Source organism: Lutjanus erythropterus, chromosome 18, assembly GCF_056507025.1.
Source record: "Lutjanus erythropterus isolate fLutEry1 chromosome 18, fLutEry1.hap2, whole genome shotgun sequence".
Classification (NCBI taxonomy): domain Eukaryota; kingdom Metazoa; phylum Chordata; class Actinopteri; order Lutjaniformes; family Lutjanidae; genus Lutjanus; species Lutjanus erythropterus.
Window position 1 is genome coordinate 10,401,207 of NC_139334.1, and position 21,949 is coordinate 10,423,155.

The following is a 21,949-nucleotide window of genomic DNA, read 5'->3' on the forward strand; positions in this document are numbered from 1 at the left end:
TGCTTGACATGCCGAAAAGGTCAGGCCCATCCGTGGCTTCCCTCCGGAGTTGAGCCTGACCATTTCCTCCCTGCTCCTTTGGACCCCGGGAAACCCACGGTACCAGTGAGCACAGTGCAGATTACACACGACAAAAAAAAGTGTTTCTTTAAATCACTGCTCACTAATTTTGCAGGCTTGGTCAAGATATTTTGCAGCTTAAAAAATGTGCAATTAATTGGGCCATGAAAACCGGTGTGTATATTTGGTAGGAAGGTCACTGAAGTATCAATGCTTTTTTCAATATAACATGTTTAAAATGATACAATGTGAGTTAATTATAATATTAAAAGTACCAAGCCTATAAAAAGAATGATCTCAGTGGTCATTCAAGATGTCAGATCAGTTCAGTATTTATTGCAATGCCTGAAATTTGTCTGCAGTAAAATGAAACAATGTTAAATGACTTTTTCTGTACCAGAACTGTATGCAGGTTGTTAATTAATAAAAAGAAAAAATATATCCTACTTTGTGTGCCTATGACTTTGTTTTCCCTTTTGCCTTTTTTGTAAAAAGAAACTATTTGTTTTATCTTAAAAAAAAAAAAAGTTAATGTTTGGGCTGCCTTAAGATTTTTAAATAGACTGAAACTGAAAAGACAAATTGAGGTAATTTTGTAATGATTCAAAACAGAAACTTTTCTTGTCATATAAACTTGTTCAGTAAGCTGAACATACTGATGTGAACCAGCAACTGTTCAGTCACACCGATCAATATTACAAACAAATTTGATTCCTTTTTACATTTTCTCAGTTTGAAGAGTCAGTTCTCACAGATACTCTGTTTTCTTCAGAATACAAAAAAGAAGGGTCTCATGAGAATTTTAACTCCCACACAAGTCTGCTGATCACGTTGAGAAACTTAATTTATTGAGTTGACTGAACACATACATTCATTCAACTCATCATTTCAAGTCAGAAGACTTAAAGTTAGAATAACTCGTATTTAGAAGCTCTGAAGTAAAAATTTTGATTTTAATTATAAATCATGAAATGATAAATCTTGAAAATTTACACTGATATGAAAAAATAACTTGATTCCATTAAATTCCTGTATGGATTTTACCGTGTTGCTAGAGGTACTGAATATTGTTTTTTACACTTTCATTGTATCAAAATTTTAAATTCTGGTATTGTGATCAATCTGGTAGTAAAAAGAAAACAACTTATAAATATCAGCAATTTAATAAATATTCTAAACCATGCCCAGAAAATATGAACAATCACACCTGCACACTTGGATGAAGCAAACGTCTTAATATAATTCAAAAGACAGGCCTGACCCTCAGTAATAACACGGTAATTGTGTTAAACGCCTGTGAAGTGAGCACACACAGCACCCACTGTGAGTTTTTCTCCATTTGATGGACGTATCCATGCTTATCAATGTTCCTTATCTCCCTTCATTATTTCCAAACCAGTGGTTAAATTGGAAAAGCCCATAAGAACGTGTGAATACATGGCAGAGGCAATAAAACAGTAGGGACAGGAGACCCCCCTTCACACACATACCACAACAGTGTTTTCCTTGGGTGGAGGGAGATACATTCAGCAGATAGTTGGAAATATTTCTGCTCCCCCCACAGCTTCATATCAGTGAGCAGCACAGATAAAGATACAGTCGGGCAAATAAATCTCAAATGAAGGAACAAAACCCTTCACGTGCAGTTATCTTGTGTGTGTGTGTGTGTGTGCAGTTTATTGCCTGCCTACTCTCTCACAGCGCTTGTGTTCCTACAATGTTCAAGTGTTAGGGAACGCAAGTGCACTGATTTTTAGCTAAAAGCACTATTTTCTCTGCAGCGCTGCCTGGAGGGTCAGTGTGGTCTCATCCTAACAGGCATCCTGTGTGGCGGCGCCCTGGTGGTGCACTTCTCTCTGCATCCTTTGGGACTTGTTCTCAGGGGATTTTGTGGGTTCGCTTAATTTCTATAGTGCTTATCAGCTGAAATAGTGAAGCTTGTTCATGCAGCTCTGTCTGAAGGAGCAGTTTGGCCCAGAAACATACTGATGTAATACAAACCCTGATGTAATACACTCAACTAAATTATAAAAGCAACACTTTTTGCTCCAATTTTTCTTGAGTTGAAGTAAAAGATCTAAGACTTGTGTCCACGTCATGTGTTTCTGTCAAATTTTGTTCACAAATTTGTTGAAGTCCATGTCAGCGAGTATTTCACCTTTGCCAAAATAATCCATCCACTGCACAGGAGTGGCAGATAGACATGCTGATCAAACAGCTTGATGATTGCACAGGTGTGCCTTAGACTGGTCAAAACATATCAAGCTAAGAAGACCTTTTTTCCCAGCAGGACAAAGTCAGAGAAAGAGAGAGATAAACCTTCAGCGTGCACTGAGGAAGTCTAACATTTTTTTACTTCAACTCATAAAACAATGGGGGGCAAAAGCTGAAGTGTTGCATTTATATTTTTTGTTCAGTGTATCATATTTCCTTTGTTTGTTACAGATTTTTTGTCTGACACCTGCAGGAGATTGATATCAGATCAGAAAATGGGTGTTTAAACTGTACTTATGCCCCAAGTCTCGCCTTTCACCATATGATTGCATAATGGCCTGATGAAAAAAATGTAACCAGAGCAATTTGACAAACTGGGACAAAGGGCCGCTGATGGCCATTAGGTTTTTTAGGACAGCAGCTCAGCCATGCATTAAGTGGTGGTGAGGAGAGCAGACGTGTAACCTGATAAATGCACTTAAAACGGTTGAAGATGGACAATGAGAGGGTGAAATCTCAGATGGCCCGGCCTGTGTGCCTGCTAGGCACTTTGACAGCCTATTGATCAGCCCAAAGAGAGTCTTGGGCAGGGTCAGAGGTGTGGGGATGCATCAGATACTGCTAGTGGGACAGGTACAGGACAGTAGTAACCGGGATCTATTAGGAAATAGATCTACTCTTGAAACCAATGACATGGTCCTTTTTGTTGAAGAGGAGACATGCCGTTGACTGCTAGCACTCACAGTTTTCATCTGTGGGGATGGGTGAAATTTCTTTACCAATATAATATACACCAGGGTTAAAAACACCAAATATTTTCACTGGAGGGCTAAGTCATGACCAGCCCTACTCTGCCTCTGATTGGCTAGTACTCATTAGGTTGGTTGGATTGGTTTCTTTTAGGCATGAGAAGTAGTTAGGGTTAGGGTAAGAATATCAGGGTAAGACGACAATTTTTTCTTCAGGAGGGCAAAGTCATGAGGTCTGGGGATGCATCACATACTGCTAGTGGGACAGATACAAGACAGCAGTAACCTGGATCTATTAGGAAATAGATCTACTCTTGAAAGCAATTACATTGTCCTTTTTGTTGAGGAGCGGACGTGTTGTTGACTGCTGGCACTCACAGTTTTCCTCTGTAGGGATGGGTGAAATTTCTCCTTCAATATAATACACAACAACAATATAGCAATCTGTCTGTTGTTTGGAATTGATGTGACGTAACGTTTCTGTCTGGGACATTGATAGCCCATGGTTGTGAAAATGCCCAGCTCCTGTTATTGAATAGTAATAGGCTTGTCGGCCGGTGCCTCCAATTTCACAAATGGAGCAATAAATACACATAACAGAATCAGTGGAACAATAAGAATGCCCATAAAGGATGGTTGTGCCTCAAAAAACAAGGCGAAGAGGAGGAGGAAGAGGGAAGAGGAGGGGGTTAAGAGAAAATTTGACAAAGGAAAGAGATGAAAAGTGTGTGTATGTGTGTGAGAGAAAGAGACGGTGGCCCACTCTTCATTTCTGTGCCACAAGCTCTCCTGGGCATTTGCGTGCTCCGTTTTCAACCTAAGTGTAATTTGAGCCCTGGGTTGATACAAAGTGTATGCAGCAGCTCTGTTCAAACCCAATCACTCACCCTGACGTGTAATCCTTTCCCTCACCATCATCAACGTTGCTTTGGGAATAATGAAACACACTTAAGCAATACACAGCAGTCATACAGCTGCGAGCGCGGCCGCATCTTGATGAGATGCCTCGTAACTCTAATGAAAGGTGTTTTGACCTGTCAATGGAGGTAAATGATTGCCTTGCTACTGTATCTGTGGGAAACTTATTGATGGCAATATCTGGTCCAACTGGGTGATTTGCATGAGAAACGAGAAGCACATTGCTTTTAAAAATACAGCACTTGGCAACCGTGCTCTACATTTTATTTGTGTGGGGCCTCCACATCTCCTTTTTCTTTCCTTTTCATCCTCAAGTCATCTTGTCTTGTGACGCCATTGTTTCCATGAAGAGGATTATTACAATTAATTGGTTAGCAAGACATTATTTCAAAAAGGGAAATTGGCTCTTATAATTATATAGAGAAGGGAATACTTTAACTCCCTGGAATATCAGCTTCCTGAAATAATGGAGCTACAGCCCCTCACTTCCCCCCACCTCCATCAGCGTTAGCGTGTCTAGTCTGCCTGTTTCCTGTGACGGATCCATTTTCAACAGCTCCTGGCCCTGCAGAGACTGCTGCGGTTGATGGCTGGATGGTTGGGTGGCCTGCGTGAATCTCTGACTGGCGTGCCTCGCTCACACTGCCACCCGTCTGTGGTCTGCTGGGAGCTCCGATCTGCTCTTTGTTCTGTCCCTTTGCTGAACTCCCCTGACCATAGTAGAACGGGTAAATACACTGAGCAGGGGGCAAGGTTAGGGTAAGGGGCGCTCCGCTGGGTGAATGACTAAGTAGACACACTGTAGTGACTGTAAATACAGTGAAGAGCAAATTTGCGCAGTACAGTATTTTTTTGCTCAGCATTTTTATTAGCTTTTACAATTATTAGATTTGGTCTTTGGCCATGCTAAGGGTATGGTTCTATTGTTGGCAACATCTGCCTCTCTGTCAATCGGTCCAACACTTTGGTCCAGACTGAAATACCTCAACATCTATTGAATGGACCCAGAAGATGAGTCCTATGAATATGGGGATCCCCTGACTTTTCCTTTGGCAAACCACTAGGTCAAACTTTTTACTTATCATATGAAATATCTTAAGATTTATACTTAATGGAATGGTAAAAAAAAAAATGTATATCATTCAAATTCATATTTCCCAGATGATGTATGACTTGAAATGTTTCAATATTTAACCAAAATTAAACTTTCTACAGCCACTTGTCCACGAGGGTCTGGGTGACACTAATATCTGTTCCTTGCATCAGAGATTGTAGATGTAGGTTCTGTATGTCTGGGTTGCACAGACCGTAAGGCCACTACTCTACAAAAAGCTACAGAATATGCCTAGAACACATACTCCAAGAGGAGTCCAGAAAGTGTCCGCAGCTGTCTAAACTTTTTGAAGGAACCTTCTAGTCAGCTTTGAGGATACATTCCACGCATTCACAGACAGTATCTCATAGTACGTTGTAGCATTGAGCCTACACAGAACTGAATTTGCTCATACACATACTGATATATGTGCCTTCACTGGGTGTATCTGTGGACTGTAGTGGACGCTGGTGTACTCGCAGACAAAAAATAAATGGTGACAAAAATATAATTTGGGCTTTAGATGGATTGATATGAAATTTGGTACCTGCAGTCTTGTTCTCAATTGAATGATCTGTCACTGTCACTGGCTATTTTTCTTCCAATTTAAGATCAAATACCTGCGAAACTAATGACATTGATCAGCCTCAGCTCTACTTTGTGTTTAGCGCTAATTCGCAAATGTTAGGATGCTAAACTAAGATGGCTAACATGATAAACATTACATCTGCTAAACAGCAGCATGTTAGTGTTGTGTTAGCATGCTGACGTTAACAATAAACACTGCTAGCATGGATTCTTGTTTACGAGCTGTTACCTTATTCATTATAGAATGTACCATAGATAGTAAAAGAAGATGGCAGACGTGTCTCTTCCTCCCACTGTACAAAAATGAAGCCAAGATGTAACTGATACGGGATAAGCCATCTTGCACTGGTGACATTAATTTGAGCATGAGTCTCTGAGTGGTGATCATGGATGGAGTCGCAATATTGAGGTCCCACCCACATAACTAGGCAGACTCATTTGCATGCAGGGTTCAGCTGTCAATCATGATGTAAAAACCCCTTTTAATAAAATATTAAGAACAATCTAAAATGTCAGAAACCAACTTTGGGACAAATTTATCTGGTGTGTACTTGGTTCATGTGTGATCTGCTAACATGGAGGGGGTGGGGTTTATGACCTACACTGCAGCCAACCACCAGGGGGCAATCAAGATGTTCTGCCTTCACTTTTGGGGAGCTGTCATGTCATCCATCTTTATGTCAGTGGCTTGTGATGGTTGAATGTGATGTATGAAACTGTTGGATGTTTGTTTTACAACAGATTTTTAGTTCAGACCACAAAAGAATCACAGAGTTCAGGGAGTATTTAATTCATTGATCCTTTACCTTTTTGAAAATCAAAACGTAAAAGTTACACAGATATTGGTGATTTAACGATCAGAGATATCAATGTACACCATTGCCAAATGATATATTTCACACCATAAATACTCATAGGACAGACGCAGGAAATCAGTTACCTGCCCCTGTCTGCAATTTATCATCAAGGGACCAATTCTGACACACTGATGTTCATAAAAACACATACCCGCTTTGTAACCAAAATGGGGGGTCACACCCACTGATGGCCGAGTCACGTGGTCAACGTGATGCATGCTTTACCTTTACAAACAGATCAATGAAGAATGAATGAATGGGAAGAGAAGATCAATAACTACAATTACAAATATTTTGGCAGGAGCACTGAGGGAGAAACAGTTTTTGATAAAAAGATGGATGGCTCAGGTATGTCACAGACATGTGAGGATGATAAAGAGCAGAAAGTGTTCAATCAGAGAAATATTGACAATATGATAATGAGGTAGTAGTCAGCAGGGCGCTGCATACTTTATTTTCAATGGTATTTCGGCAACCTACTGTATTGACGCTAATATATTTACACACTTAGACACAGCTTGTAATGTAAGACATGTTCTCTTTTACTTAACACAGTGCCATATTGCAAGGTAAAAAGAAAAAAAGGGAGATGAGAGGTCTCCCGTTATTATGATTCTTATGGCTGATCATCTTGGGCCACTACAAAAGTCTAGTTGTAAAGATTTTCTGCAAAAGTTTTCATTTATACTGCACTTTTATTGAAACAAGCACAAAAATCTTTTATCAGTAGAGCAAATCAAATATAGTTCTTCTTCTGATATACAGGATACATGTTTCTGATTAGAGGGGTTTGGAATATGTCACTTAACAGCATACAAAGTCTCCCAAATCTAAGTAAAAGCATGCTTTTAGCATGGTTTCAGTCAGAATTGGTCCCTGTTGTATTGCACAACAGTAAAATAACTCAAGTTATAGTATCACCCTCTACAGTGGAGCTTGTTAACTGGACAGCGGCTAATTCAAGTTGGGATGACTGGGGTGCTGGAGCGGGTAGGCGTCCTCCATTATGTGCACTGTAAAAACAAAAAAAGTTGAGAAAACTCGAAATTTCAAGGTAGCTTACTTCAATGGATTTTTAGTTTTGACCACAAAACTCGAGTTTTGAAGAAGTTTTACCAAGCAGTAACCTTACAAATGCAGTATATCCCTGCAATGTTGCAACTGTGACGCATCATTTGTGACACTGTAACATTACTGCAAAATTAGTTACAATGTTACCATTAGTCACTTTGCTAGTACATTGTTGAAATTTTACAATGTAACAGGTACTCTATGGTAATTTTGTGACGTCTGTTCAACATCCTCTGCATGATGTTTCCTGTCCTTTATAATAATGACATTGTGTGACATTTAAAATAAGGTGGTGGTGACAACACTTTGGAATTTCACTTGGTGGACTGCTACAACATCATATGTCACAAGAGTTATGTTGCAACTACAGTCCTGCAATGACTTAATGTTTTGAGATAATTTACGTTTCTTCTTTAAATAAACTTGAATATTTGAGTTTTAGAATCCCCAAAATTGTTCACAGTGAACTGTGAACCTAATTTGTCATTATTTGGGTATTTGAAAATTAAATGGTTGCAAATGAAAATATTACATTATTAAGCATTATTCGCTTTTATTAGTCTACTTCATTTTTTGAAATGCAATTTTTTGAGGAGTTATTAGTAAAACCTTTTCAAAACTTAAGAGTTGAACTGCAAAAGTAAGTTTCCTTGGAAAGTGAATAATGGTTAATAAGTTTTTTTTCTGAAATAAACTGTTTGGTTTAAAACAGGTTGAGTTTGAAGGCAGTTGCCTAAAACATATGAGTTTTCTCAACTTTTTTTTTTTTTTTTTTACAGTGGGACTGTTGTAAAAAAGGCTGCTGGATCGGTGCTAGCCATTGATATCGCAAGCATGGCGGCAACTCTACCCTACTGCAATGTCAGGGATTCCTTTGATCACAGTATCATATTGTTGTGACAGCGCCACAATTTATCACATCACATAAAATCCGTCAGTAGTATAAGCATTCACCTCCAACACTCACATGGAGACGAGCAACACAGCCCTGCTGGACCAGACTACAGTATTACTCACACCCGGCGTAACGGACGTGTGGCTAAACACAGGGAGAGGGGAGCACGAGATCTCTTTCTCCCACCAGAGATCACACCTTGTACTGACACACTGTTGGGTTGCTGTTACCCTTTGGAGCATGCTGACACTTTGTTTCTTGCATAGCTATTCACATGTGCACGCTTGGGCATCCCGAGCTCTCCTCGCGGATGCCTGTGCCTGCCTCCCGGCCGGTGGGAAGAGTGTTACTCCGCGTCGGCCGCTGTGTCAACATGAGGTCAAGAAGAAGCGTTCAACGTGTCTACTGTACTCCTGGAAGGGAGGGAGGCCGCACAAACAACAACCTCCCGCTAGGTTAAAAATAAACCCAGTGTGAAGTGCCACCACCTGCCATTTACCTCCGTTTGGTTGAAGCTCTATAAATGCAGGCACGGCTATTAAAAGACGGGAGGTGTCTAAAATGGCGAGAGCAGATGCTGGGCACCTTGCTCCCTGTGTGTGGGATGACTCTGCCACGGGCTTAAAGGGACCCAAAATAGAGCGGTTGACATATGGGCCTCTGATTGTTTGAACATGGAATCTCCTGGACTTGTGCCACTCGGCATAAATCCTTTGATACTGCCACGCCGGACCCACTGATCATCTTTCACCTCGCCTGAATCAGGTCATCTATTTGCATGCCAAGAGGCAATTTCCATGGGCTTAAACAATGACCAAATTTGGGGTTCAATGGGTCGCATGAACAGCACCGACACGAGCCACTACAAGAGAGGAGGAACACCAGTGTGTAGCAGTGGTGTGTCCAACCGGTGAGACTGAGTTACATGGTATTCTAGCAACAGCAGCATTGAAAAGCACATGAAAGACGAGGAGGTTAAGCCTGGCTTCCCCACAGCTCCCTTTATTGCTGAGTTACTACAGAATAAGACGACTGACTACTTGTACCTGCCTATGCTAGTTTGGTTAAACATGGGACCAGCAAGTCTTCCAGTCTGAGACAGATCCACAAAGATCACACGGCTCTGGAGAGGTATATCCAAGAAGTACATTTAAACTGATAAGAGTTCACATTTAGGTAACAATTTTAGTTCATTTTTTTTCTTCCAGGAGGAGAGAACAAGAGAAAATGGCCACCAAGGTCACCAGACTTTTGAACTGTACACTCAGTCTTCCAATAATAAATATATACATGTCCTGGTCAAGTCCAGGCAAAAACACAAACTGTGTGACAAGTGTTTCTGGTTGTTGACACCTCTGCTGTCTTCAGAACAAATTTAAGGAACTTTTAGTTTTATGAAAAAAGGAAGAGACCTCTTTATCTTGTTATCAAGATCTGGCAACTACTTATTCTGAAGATGCTGAGGGGCAAAAGGGTCCTTCTTCATATACAGCATGACCACTGACAATTAACAAAAACCAAAAAAATTATTACTGTACATAGTATTTCTTATATATTTTAAATTAATCTGCATCATTTTTATATTTATACTAATAACCAAGTTTTGCATTTTTTATTCAGTGTCCCAGGGTTCCAGGAGGAGGAGGAGTGAGAGAGGTCAGTCTCTGTCCTGCCTAGCACAGTCAGTGGAGGGGTCTCCTTCTCCTGAGTACCCTCAGCCTTGGTTTAAGTCACTTTCTGTTTTGCTAACGCAGCCCTCCAATCAGCAACCCTCCTATCAGACCTTGGCCTCCAGCATCTCCAGGAAGAGTTTGTGCATGGGGACCTTTCCCTGCACCTTGATGCTGTAAAAGTGCTGCACCGCCTTGGTGGCCGTCTGCCGCAGCAGAGGCAGGGTCATGAGCAGCTTGCCCGCCCGCCGAGGGTCCTCCTGGTGCTGGCTGCTCTCGTAGTCCTGCAGGGCCTCGTGGAGAGCGTCCTGGAGCTTCTGGACCGCCTCCATGTCCTCTATGTGCATGGAGTCTGATGGGACGAGAGGAGAGAGAAAGAAGTGTTCATTTGCTTGTTCATTAGGGGATGGGGGATATGAGGAAACTATGTTTACTCATGGTGATAGTTATGATACAGTCTTTGGAAATAAAAACATGTTGAAAAAAAGAAGTGTAGTTTCCACTTTGAGACACTGGTAATATAACAGGAGTGAGGGGAACAAAATTAAATCTCATGATTGATCTTTACTGCTCTGTCAGAAGCAGTAAGGTAAGGGAACACATTATCAGTATAACTCAAACCCTGACAAGATAAAGAATAGATCATAAAAAAGAAAAAAACAACATCTGCTTTATTTTATATATATACATATATATATATATATATATATATATATATATATATATATATATATATATATATATATATATATATATATATATTTAGTCTTTGGTGGACTGGGTGGGACATTCATATGGCCCTTGACCAGCGAGACTGAAAATCAATGTTATCCTCCAGTAACAATGGCATGAATAGCACCCAATCTCTGCTGAGTGAGTACACATTAAACACCTCACCGTTCCAAAGGACAGATTGTTTTCGAACAACAAAACAAAGAAAAAAAAGGGGGCTCCATTAGAGAATTGGACGCCATAAACAAGCCTGAGATGAATACAACACTTCCTTTCAATTAATTTCCTTCCTACTCCCTCAAAGGGGTTTGTGACCATCAGATTGGAGGGAAAACAAATTCTTGGGTTTAGGTTGATTTTACTGCTAGATAAAACAACAAACCAGTTATCTAAATAGGAAATGTCCCTGTGCATTTGTCTATATTACAGCTGCAATGATTAGTTGATTAATCGATTACTTGTCAACTATTAAACAGATTTCAACTGCTCTTCTTTTAGACCCCGACCAATAATGAATTTTGGGGGCTGATGTTAGGGAGTATATATATAAATAAATATAAACATGTACATAAATATACATAAACATTTTTTGCATTGATCCCTGAAAAGTGCTTAACACTTGTTATTGTTATAGTAGCAGACCATAGCTATGAAGAACACACTGTTGCTATGAAGAACAGACAGTTGCTATGTTGCAGTTCTCTCAAAGTCAAGGACACTGGAGTAGCAGTATAATTTTTTGAATTATTACTTTTTTTTAAATTAATATTTTGTGTCGGGGTTTATTTTAAAATAATGACCTGTACACTGTACATTATTCCTGATATAATGATATTTAATGGGGCAGAATGTTTTTTAACAATTACTGAATGACTGTAAAAAAAAATAATAGAGCAAAATACATGTATATTTTGACATGTAGAAAAATTAACAAAAATATATGAAATGTTGCCTATAAAGCTAAAAACCAAAACCAATCTGCATTATGTTGTCTTCTCATATAAGGGCATATCGGACAACATATAAGCCAACACCAGTATTATAAGCCAATATAGCTGTCAAAGGACAATAGCGAGCCAACAATATCAGTTGACTGATATATCAGTCGGGTTCCATTTTCTTTACCCCTTTATTACAGTAAACTGAATATCTTCTGGTTGTGGACAAAACAAGACATTTGAGGACACCACCTTGGGCTCTGGGAAACTGTATTTTTCACCATTTTGACTGACAGATTAATCGATAATGAAAATAATTGTTAGCTGCAGCCCTAGTCTATATTCAATAAAGGTCTTGCTTACTATGAGCGAGACAAAAACAGTGAATCTCTCAGCCTCAGTCGGCCCAAATCTCTCCCTCCTCCTGGCCCGTTTTAGATCAGTCTACAGTTTCAGTCTGGCTTCTCTCCGGTGTTCTTTGCTCCTATAACGTTACGCTCCGCTGCCACCGTTTTTTACTGATCCTACTGTACATCATGTTACAGCACTCCCCTCTCATTCTCGCCTTTTCCTGCCTCTGTCTCTATCTCACAGCCTCTCTCTCTCAGGGACAGTCCGGGGTCGCGGTTTCTCTCACTGGTTAACCGGTGTCTGGCGCTCTAGAGGCGGCATGTCATTGGCTGCCTGACTCGTCTCACCTTGGCGGTGCATATTTTACCACACGGGACAATAAAAGGCAAAACAGATTTCAGACTTCGCCCCAAATTCATTGACTGGAACAACTGTATTCCCAAGACCTTGAGACATTTCTCACCCTGACGGTTTTCAAATCCACAGTGGTAAAATGAAGTAGGTCGTTTTGTAAAGTGAATGTGGGAGGGAGGGAGGGAGGGAGGGAGGAGAGAGGAGGGGGGAGGATGGAAGAACAAAAGGCAAAAAAATCTCAGATGAGGATGTGGTGTGACATAATTATCTCTTGTTCTTTTCACAGAGGCTGCATTCATAACCTAACAAGCAGCATTTTTACAAATCAAACCAATATTTTGTTCCATTTTTCACGCACCATAAACACATTTTAGAAATAAACCTGATTTTAACTAGGGCTGTGCTACATATTGATATATATTAATATTGCGATATGAGACTAAAAAATGTCTTAGATCTTGGATATTGTTACAGCGTGATATGGCATAAGTGTTGCCTTTTCCTGGTTTTAAAGGCTGTATTACAGTAACGAGACGTAATTTTCATGACTTATCCAACTGTTCAAATTCTTCTATGACTTACCTTTATACATTTATCCAAAAATATTATAATATTTGATTGTGTCTATATCACCAAGCCCTACTGTTGAGTTGTTTAAATGACAGCAATTCATCATATTCTCAGGGTTTGGTAGTAACTGACTACATGTAATCTGTATTATGTAATCAGGTTACAAAAAATAAGTAACTTTGATCATACCAGATTACATTTGGAAAATGTGTAATTAGATCATAGTTTGATTGTTCAGATTAGATTACTTTTTTTGTTATCGGATTATGTTATTAATTACAAAAACTGACATCTAATTTGTATCCAGTAACTGACTGCACTTCAAAATAATCTGATCCTGAACCCTGTATATTCTATAAAATCATCGTATGGTGTATATGCACTATTTGAGAATCTATGACATGTTATTTTGGAGAAAATACTCTCTCTCTCTCACACACACACACACACACACACACACACACACATCTCATATATCACAGCGTAACCTATAAATATCGACATATTAGTTAGAAGACATATCGCCCAGTCCTAATTTGAAACGACGATAACTGAATGTTTTGCAGCGATGAGGGGGGAATAAAAAGAGAGACAGAGACATCTCAACAGATGGGCAGGAAAAGAGGGCAGGAGGAGAACACACAGCTTGTAGCCCTTGGAGGAGGGGTAGACTTTGAAAAAACAACTTTGAAGAAACAATTTCCTCGCAATCCATCAGTGAGCCCACGTCGATCCGATTGATAAACTGCTAATTACAAAATCAATCGCTATGAATTTTCACAGCTGTCAGACAGAGGGGCTCCCGGGAGAGTGATCTCCCCGAGACCTTGTTCTAACATTCCGGACACCCTCCTCCTCCTCCTCCTCCTCCTCCTCCTCCTCCTCCTCCTCCTCCTCTCTCCTCGACCCCCATCTCTCCTCTCTCCCACACCAAAAGCTCTGTTGCCTGAAAGCAAAGGCCCACCATCAGCATTTTCATTTTTCAGCCCCGGACAAAACAAGGGAAAAGCGGCCCAGTGACCCAGGCATGCATTGATCAGAGCGGGACAGGCCCTGCCTCCTCAAAAGGAGCCTGTCAATAGCGGCGTGCCGTCTCGGCATTGGAACAAACGAGGCCTATCACTCCCTGATACTCATTCCATTCGACTTAACACATTTTATTGACAGCCCCTGTGCTCCTAATGAAATGCTAAATTTATCTCCCGTGGCTGCTGTGCCCTGCAGCTACTGTTATGGAGATAGAGAAAGAGAGGGAGAGAGGCAGCGCTGGAGAAATACCACAACATGGGAAGGTGTTCAATTAAAAAAAAAGCTCCTCCACTTCTCCATCCCTCTCTCCCGTCACACTGCCCTTATCTTCTCTCCATCTCTCCATCTCACGCTCCAAACTAAAGGTTACACTGAAAAACTCCTGCAAAACTGAGAAATGTCATTTCTAAAACTGTGTTAGACAATACCTCACTGTTTCTGGATATTATACTGTCTGGTGTGCATTACTCAGAGGTCCAGTCAGGAAAAAGTGAAATATTCTGAGTGAGGAATACACTGAAAGAATGTCTCAAACAAGATTTGTTGGGGTTTTTTTCAAAAAAAAAAAAAAAAAAGACTGGTTTGGGACAGGTTTGTTCCCCTGAAAGTGAGTCTAAATATGCTAATAATACAAATATGATTATAACTAATGGTAAAATTGATGATTTACATTTAATCGGGAACAGTTACAGTAACAGTGATATTTTTGCTGCTTTGATATTATTAACATTGTTGTTAATAATTGTTATTGTTGATTATGAAATACTATGTTATTTAAAATATATATACTAAATACTTAAAATACAATCTAATCAATCAACGAGGAAACTACATCAAAATCTCACCATACAACTCTGCTCTATGATGATAAATAAATGTCTTGTATCTTGTATGTTTTACTGACATGCTCTGTCTTCTAACTTTGTTATTTATGTTAATTTGTTTTCATTTTGTCAACCTCAGTCTCAGTGTTGTTTATGCTTAGCCATATAATTGTGTAACTTTGTTTTTATTCCATGTGTCCTGTCTCCTGTCATATGATGTAACTGAAAAACTAATAATCACAAAAAACATACTTTGCAAGACAATTAATAAGTAAATAATTTTGCCTTTTGTGTCAAGGCTAATCTCTATTTTTTCTAATGCCTTTAATTAAAAATCCTGACCCCTGAATTTTATTTATGATGTGACAGCACGCTGAAGACGCCTCACCTGAGTTGGCGAGAGCGATGGCCTTGAGGGTGACAAACTCCTCCTTCTCCACTTTGAGCTTCTTGCACTTGCGGACCAGCTGCAGGATGGAGACGTAGAGGTCGAGCAGGCCCGTCAGCCGTGAGTGCTCCTCATCCATGATGTAGTCCTCTGCGTATACCAGTTCATCCTCGTAGGGCAGCGAGCGGAACACGATGCTGAGGATGAGGATCTCCATCCAGGCGCTCTGCAGTAAACTCATCTGGTCTCCCAGAGACAGAGAGGAGAAGCCTGGAAGGACAGAGGAGGACACTGTATGAACTGGGACAGGAGAACAACATGACAGTGGAAAAATAAAATGTTTGTTTGTGCATCAGGAATTTAGTGGAATCAACTAACTTTTTAAATCAACTTATTAACGAATAGAAATAAACAGAAGCCAACATGAAATAAAAAGATGCCTTTTTTATAGTTTGAAGAAAACACGTATGATAAAAAGTGGTTACATTTAATATTCTAATCTTCTTGAACATCTTTTCTTACAACTGAATTAATATCAAGCTTAATTGACTAGAAAGGTTTGTTTAAAATGATTACAAAATTATCGCAGCTTGTCTCTTCAAATTCAGTCAACTTAAAATTTTAAAGCAGCCTGGAGACTAACTCTTTGGTTCGCCTTAATATCTTCAGCTTATTGAGCATGTTGTCTCAAGAACAGCTGAATTAACATCAAGTTTATTTGAGGATAACAGTCTTGAAATATTTCAAAATTACCTCAACTTGTATTTTCAAATTTAGTCAACTTAAAATTTTAAGGCAACCTGGACACTACATTTTAAAGTCTGAACAAAAAAAAATATTTTGTGCTTCTTTCATGATTCAGCCAGACATCATCTTCTGTTGGAAAGCATTACAAAAGTACAAGAAAGTATTTAGAAGTAAAAGAACAGATAGCACTTTGAGTTGATCAGTAAACCAAACATGACTTGTCGAGCCCTGGTAGCCCGGAGTACATGCCGAGGCACATGTTAGCGAGAGATGTTTAATTTTAAATGCACAGTGGAAGGTCCTCTTTGAAGCCGCTGTCAGAGCACTTGAGTGGGCTTTACTGTAAGTGAGGACAGTAAATCGGTGCAGAGGTCCGGGAGACACAAAGCCATGTGGTTACCCCTTGTATCCTGTCACACTTCTATTGGTGTGAGGGGGATTAGCACCGAGACACATTCTCATTGGAGAGGTTGAGGACATGACATGCACTGTGTAGCGGGAGGAGGTGATGAGGGGACACACTCACACGCGCACATAGCAACATGCACGTATACACAAACACATGTGTCAACCAGGAAAACAGACAGACACACATGACACATAAATGCACACACATACATCGAGCAGAGGGGTCACATGGTTCAAGCCCAGCCTGAAGACCTGCTTAAACCCAGGGCCTCATCCTCCTGCAGCAGCTGGATGAGCATCACACTGCTGTCATTTCTCCTTCAACACCTTTACATGTGCTCAGAATAGAACATTAAATTAAACAAACTGCTAGATCCCCAAAAGATGAGCTGTGAGAAACTCAAATTAAAGGCAAAAAGAGAGCGGAAGAGAGAGCAGATAGCCAGATACCCATCTCATCCCTTTTCCCTTCATACTACCCTTCAGCTGTCAATAAACTGCATGAACCCCCCCCAACACACACATGCTTCCCCCTCCATCACCCACCTCCCCTCCTCCTGCACAGCATGCCCGCAGGCGTCCCATTCTGACAGCATATTAGGCTCTTCAGCTCCACCCCTGATTAATATGATTGCTTTTACAAGTTTTGCTGTCGCCATGCTACCTGCCACCGCGTAAGTAACAAGGGATAGACAGACGTGTACTTAGTTATTGTACTTAACTAGAGGGTTGAAGTATCTGTACTTTACTATATTTTTAATTCTACTCCCTACATTTTAACACAAATATCTGTACTTTCTACTTCTGACAATTTCAAAACAGGCTCGTTATGGATGCTACAGTAACACATAGAAAATAGGATTGCTTGGTGTATCCATCAGTACATATCACGTGCAAACATGACCGTTGTACCAACAATGTAATGTAATGTAAGCAACGTGAAAAATTTAACAAGATGAACCAGATGAAGAGGAGCTCTCGATCGCTGATAAAAGGCTTCTAGTGAAACTGTCAGCTGTCTGTGAGAGGCTTTTTAGCTCCAAAACACTGATTTTTAGACCCTAAAGGGCACACCTTGACTCAAAGAACGTTGAAAACCAGCTTCTGCTGAGGCTTAACAAAATATTGTGATAGTCCTGTAGAGATAAGGGATTGTCTAATAAAAAAAAAAAGTTTATTAGACCTTAAGTGTAATGACATAAAAAAAAGTTTATAGTGCGGTTACTGACACTGAAAACTGATTTGCACAGTGGAACAAAGTTAATGCTGTCTTTCATATATTGTTTTTTGATTTGAAGTAAGAATGGTTTAATCTTCAAATTATATAAATCAATCAATGCAAATTCAACCAGTCCCTGTGAATTCTGCACAACATTGCAATTTGTCCAATCAACACAACCTTTCTGTAAATTTGATCAATCATTGTAGCTTCTCGCAGGTTCCACCAATCAGAGTGCAAATGTTATACATGTATGCCTCAGTGTTTTATCATTTACTTTGGCTTGTCATTGTATTTGACGTTTATCAATGCTCCATGCACATTTATATTTTAATTTTGTGCTTTCTGTTTTGTCTGGGTTTGAGCTCCAAAGAGATTTTGCTTCTTTGTGCAAAAAAAAATCCTAAAAACTTGACAACATGCAACAAAAAGCTGTCATGAAATCAGGCATTTTAGGCCACAATGATCCCAAACAAAAGCCCACAAAACCCTGGAGAGATGAGCAAATAGGAGATGAGGTTCAGTTAGCTTTCCACAGAAACAGCTGGTAGAAATGCGCACCTTTTTACTTTTGTACTGAGTAAATTTCATAGCCTGTACTTTTTCACTTTTACCAGTACATCTACTTCTGTTTTGTTGCACAAGTATCTGTACTTCTACTTGAGTAAAGATTGTGTGTACTTTTGCCACCTCTGGCGATAGATTACAGTATTGACCAGGGTGCTCGTTGCACCTATGCCCCGCATTTTCTCTTAAATATAAATGATCTCACCAGCCACCAGCCTGATGTTTATCTGCTCCTGCCGAGACGCCACACACACATACACACATGTGAGAAGAACAAGAGACACGACGAGGAAGCGTGAGAGAAAAAGAAACAGGACAGAGAGAGAGAGACAGGCAGGCAGAGAGAAAAGAAGAGCCAGGGAGAGTAGTACCCGAGTGTTCAATTTCCCTTATCGTGGTGATGACCACTGCAGGGGAAGAGCTGCAGGATACATTAATTAACAGATTGTGATCAGAATGTGAGGGCCTTCACATTTTGAAGGGGAATCAATAGTCAGTAGAATAGAGTGCTAACAGAAAGGTGCTGCTGCTTGCTGGACTGGTCAGAGGTCTGAAGAGCCCAAAATTAGACCCAACAAAGCAAACTGCTGAAAGCACTCAAAACACTCGACTATTATCAACGGAGGCAATAAGCCATATTTTGTAAAGGCCTCTGCCATTACACATATCCAGGCTGCATCTTCAAATCTTTTGTTGTGTTATTTCCTTGTCTGCATACGTGGCCATTAAGTCGGACAGAATGTGGACTGGCCGGAGGGAAATTGTCATGCAAGCGTGGACGCGTGGTCTTGATTGCCACATCAGGTTGGCATCACAATCACAGGCGAGGCTTTGTCTAGCCTTTTAATGCCAAGGAGGACTGAAGCGGAACTAAAGCGCTGCTCCCAATGTGACAGCCTGTGTGAAGGCCTTGTTCAGGGCTTGTTGGAGAGGCTTTAGAGTCGTTCTGATACAGCAGACACCTCTCAGCCATATGCACACATGCAGCCCCAGCAGCCTACAATTACCTTTGACGCTAAAAGTCCTTGAATTTAATCCAGTGTTGTGAGATGGAGAGGTGGTGTTTTTCCCCTGCTCCATCCCCTCTCTTCAGGGCCTAAATTATCGCTCCAAATGGGATCTCGTGTCGTTGCCTCGCCTTTTTCCACTCAATTTAATCGAGTAATGAAGTGACTTCCCGACTCCGCAGGTCACACCGCGCTCCGGCCGCCGCACTCTGAAGGTGGCCCGGTTAAGTGCCGTCGGAGTGGGTGATTTCCTCTAATGAAATATCAATATTTACATCTTCATTTCCAGCCCACTGCCTTGGCGGGGTTTGACCAAACATGACACAATATTGACCAAATCAGAGAGGCCTGTCTACGCGCTTGAAGGGCCTTTTCCACTCCACTGCTGAGTGCACCGGCAGATTTCTGTCTGAAAGTCTTTGTAGCGGGAATGCAGAGATAATAACAATGCAGAGTTTGTCTTTGTTCACTTTCACTTAAGCACCCTGCTCATGTAGCGAGCTAGAGTGCAACGATTAGTCAATTAATCCATTAGTTGTCGACTATCAAAGTATCTACTAATTTGATAATCGATTAATCATTTTGAGTCGTTTTTAAAGAAAAAAATGTTTAAATTATCTGACTTCAGCTTCTGAAATGTGAATATTTTCTGCTTTCTTAAGTCCTCTATGACAGTAAACTGCATTTTTTTTGGTTGTATACAAAACAAGACATGAAGATATCAGATTGAGTCTTGGGAAACAGTGACCAACATTTCACAAACCATAATAACCAATCAATTAATTGAGAAAATGACTGATAGAAAATAACCGAATTAAACACTCAAGTAAAGAAGTTGGATTTCCTTCTTTTCTCTGTTTATTATCATAAAAACAAGACATTTAAACCATCATCATGGACTGTGATGGACATTTTTCAATATTTTTTGACAGTTTATAGATATTGCAGGCTTTGATTAAACATGCCAATCAACTCTTACTCTGTTGTCATTTGATAACCGCTGATAAATAAAACAGTTTGTGCTGGGGCACGAAAAATTGACTTCAGGCAACTAGATTCCTGACCCACTTGACCGGCTGGGCAACGTTGAATCGTGGCCCTATAGTGATCATATATCTAAAAGTGATTTTCACTTTCTAAATTAAAAGATGTAAAAAGCGCTCAATGTAAAATCAGTCAAATCCAGACAAAGGAACAGATATAAATATAGGTGACAGAATCAACGCTACAGAGCACGGTGACCATTAACTTCATCTGCGCACCATTATTCATAGCTCACAGGGTGAAAACAAGACCACTAAAGGCCAACAACAGAAGCCAAAACCATCATCTTTCCCTTTATCTCCCCAAAAGCCCTCGGCTGTGGGCAGGAGGGGGCAGCCCAAACTCACAGACGGCTGCTTCAAACCCCCTCACAGAGATTAATCAGAGCGCCGTTTCATCTGCCAGAGCACAGGACGGTCCAAAATGAAATGCTGGAGATTTCTGTTGAGCCGGAGTTCATATTCTATTAATTTATTATTGTTTCCCTCTCCCCGAGGGCCATTAGCGCGGGTAATAAAAAGAGATGTAATTACGAGGCACGGTGGCCCCCTCCAGCTGCAGCCCCCTCGTAACTCACCCTCAATCAGACAACAGAGCAGACAGAGGGAGGGAGAGGGGAAAAAATGGCAAGAGAGAGGGAGAGAAATGGAGGATAAAAGAGAGGAGAAGATATGGGCCAGAGAGGAGAGAGATAAGGAAAAGAGAAAAGGGGAGCGGAGCATGAGGGGGAAAAGGAAGAGGGGAGATAGAAAGAGGAAAGAGAGTAATTCTGGCTGGACAGCAGCTGATCTATCATGGCTGGCTATCAGAAGGACAAGCAGGCCCTGAAGACTTCTGCCCAGCGGCAATCTCACCTCAGCCAAGTCAAGTGCTCTCTGGGCTCCAGTTGGAGTAAAACTGCCCCTAACAGGACCCCAGGGGTTCAGCACGTCTTTTTTTTTTTTTTTTTAACCTCAAACTGAGCTGAATGATCACGCTGCCATAAGCTTATTCTATATCAAAGCTTTTTTTTTATTTTAGATGGCAGTTTAAAAATGAAAAAGAGGACAAGAGGAAAATGTATGCACCTCTGATTTGTATAGATTCCTCTGATTTGGCAGAGTGACACGCTTTGGTGTGAGATGTATCACTAATAAAGGAATGAAGGGCAATTTTGTGCAGCTGCCGACCACGATTCTTCTTATATTTACATGACAGCGTCAGGAGGGCCGAATCAATAGCAGCTCGGTAATAAATTGCTGTGCTTGACATAAATAATTTGACCTGAAGTCCTGCGACATGTACAACACAAACGGCTCAGTTTGCTGTGAGCACTGATTTACAGAGGTGGCAGAAGTACACACATTCTTTACTCAAACAGACATACAGAGACTCGGGCAGAAGAAAGACTCTGGTAAAAGTAGAGGTACTGACTCTTTACTCAAGTACAAGTGAAAAAGTACAGGCTCTGTGATGTAAAAGTAAAAATTAACACTCTGAAGGACTGGATTTCTCCCAGCTATTTCAGTGCTATTTTCAAGCTTCTCTTGTCTGTTTTTCTGTCTTTCGTCATATGTCTTTTTTGTCCTGTTGCGTCATTTATGTCTTCTGTGTTGTCGCATCTTATATATTGTTTTTCATCTTGTTGCATCTTTTTTGTCTTGTTATGTCTTTTAC

At 40.5% G+C, this 21,949-nt stretch overlaps 1 protein-coding gene across 12 annotated transcripts in view; it reads right to left on the minus strand.

Moving 5' to 3' along the window:
* Positions 1 to 6,388: 6,388 nt before the first annotated feature.
* esrrb (estrogen-related receptor beta) overlaps positions 6,389 to 21,949 on the minus strand; it is a 75,892-nt gene continuing 60,331 nt past the window's right edge. For all 12 annotated transcript variants that reach the window (XM_084742043.1, XM_084742042.1, XM_084742044.1 and 9 more), the window contains 2 exons: positions 15,302 to 15,571; positions 6,389 to 10,467 (listed from right to left, as the gene is read on the minus strand). In XM_084742043.1, coding sequence (XP_084598169.1) covers positions 10,223 to 10,467; positions 15,302 to 15,571 — 515 coding nt within the window. In that variant the 3' untranslated portion in view covers positions 6,389 to 10,222. The remainder of the gene's footprint in view (positions 10,468 to 15,301; positions 15,572 to 21,949) is intronic.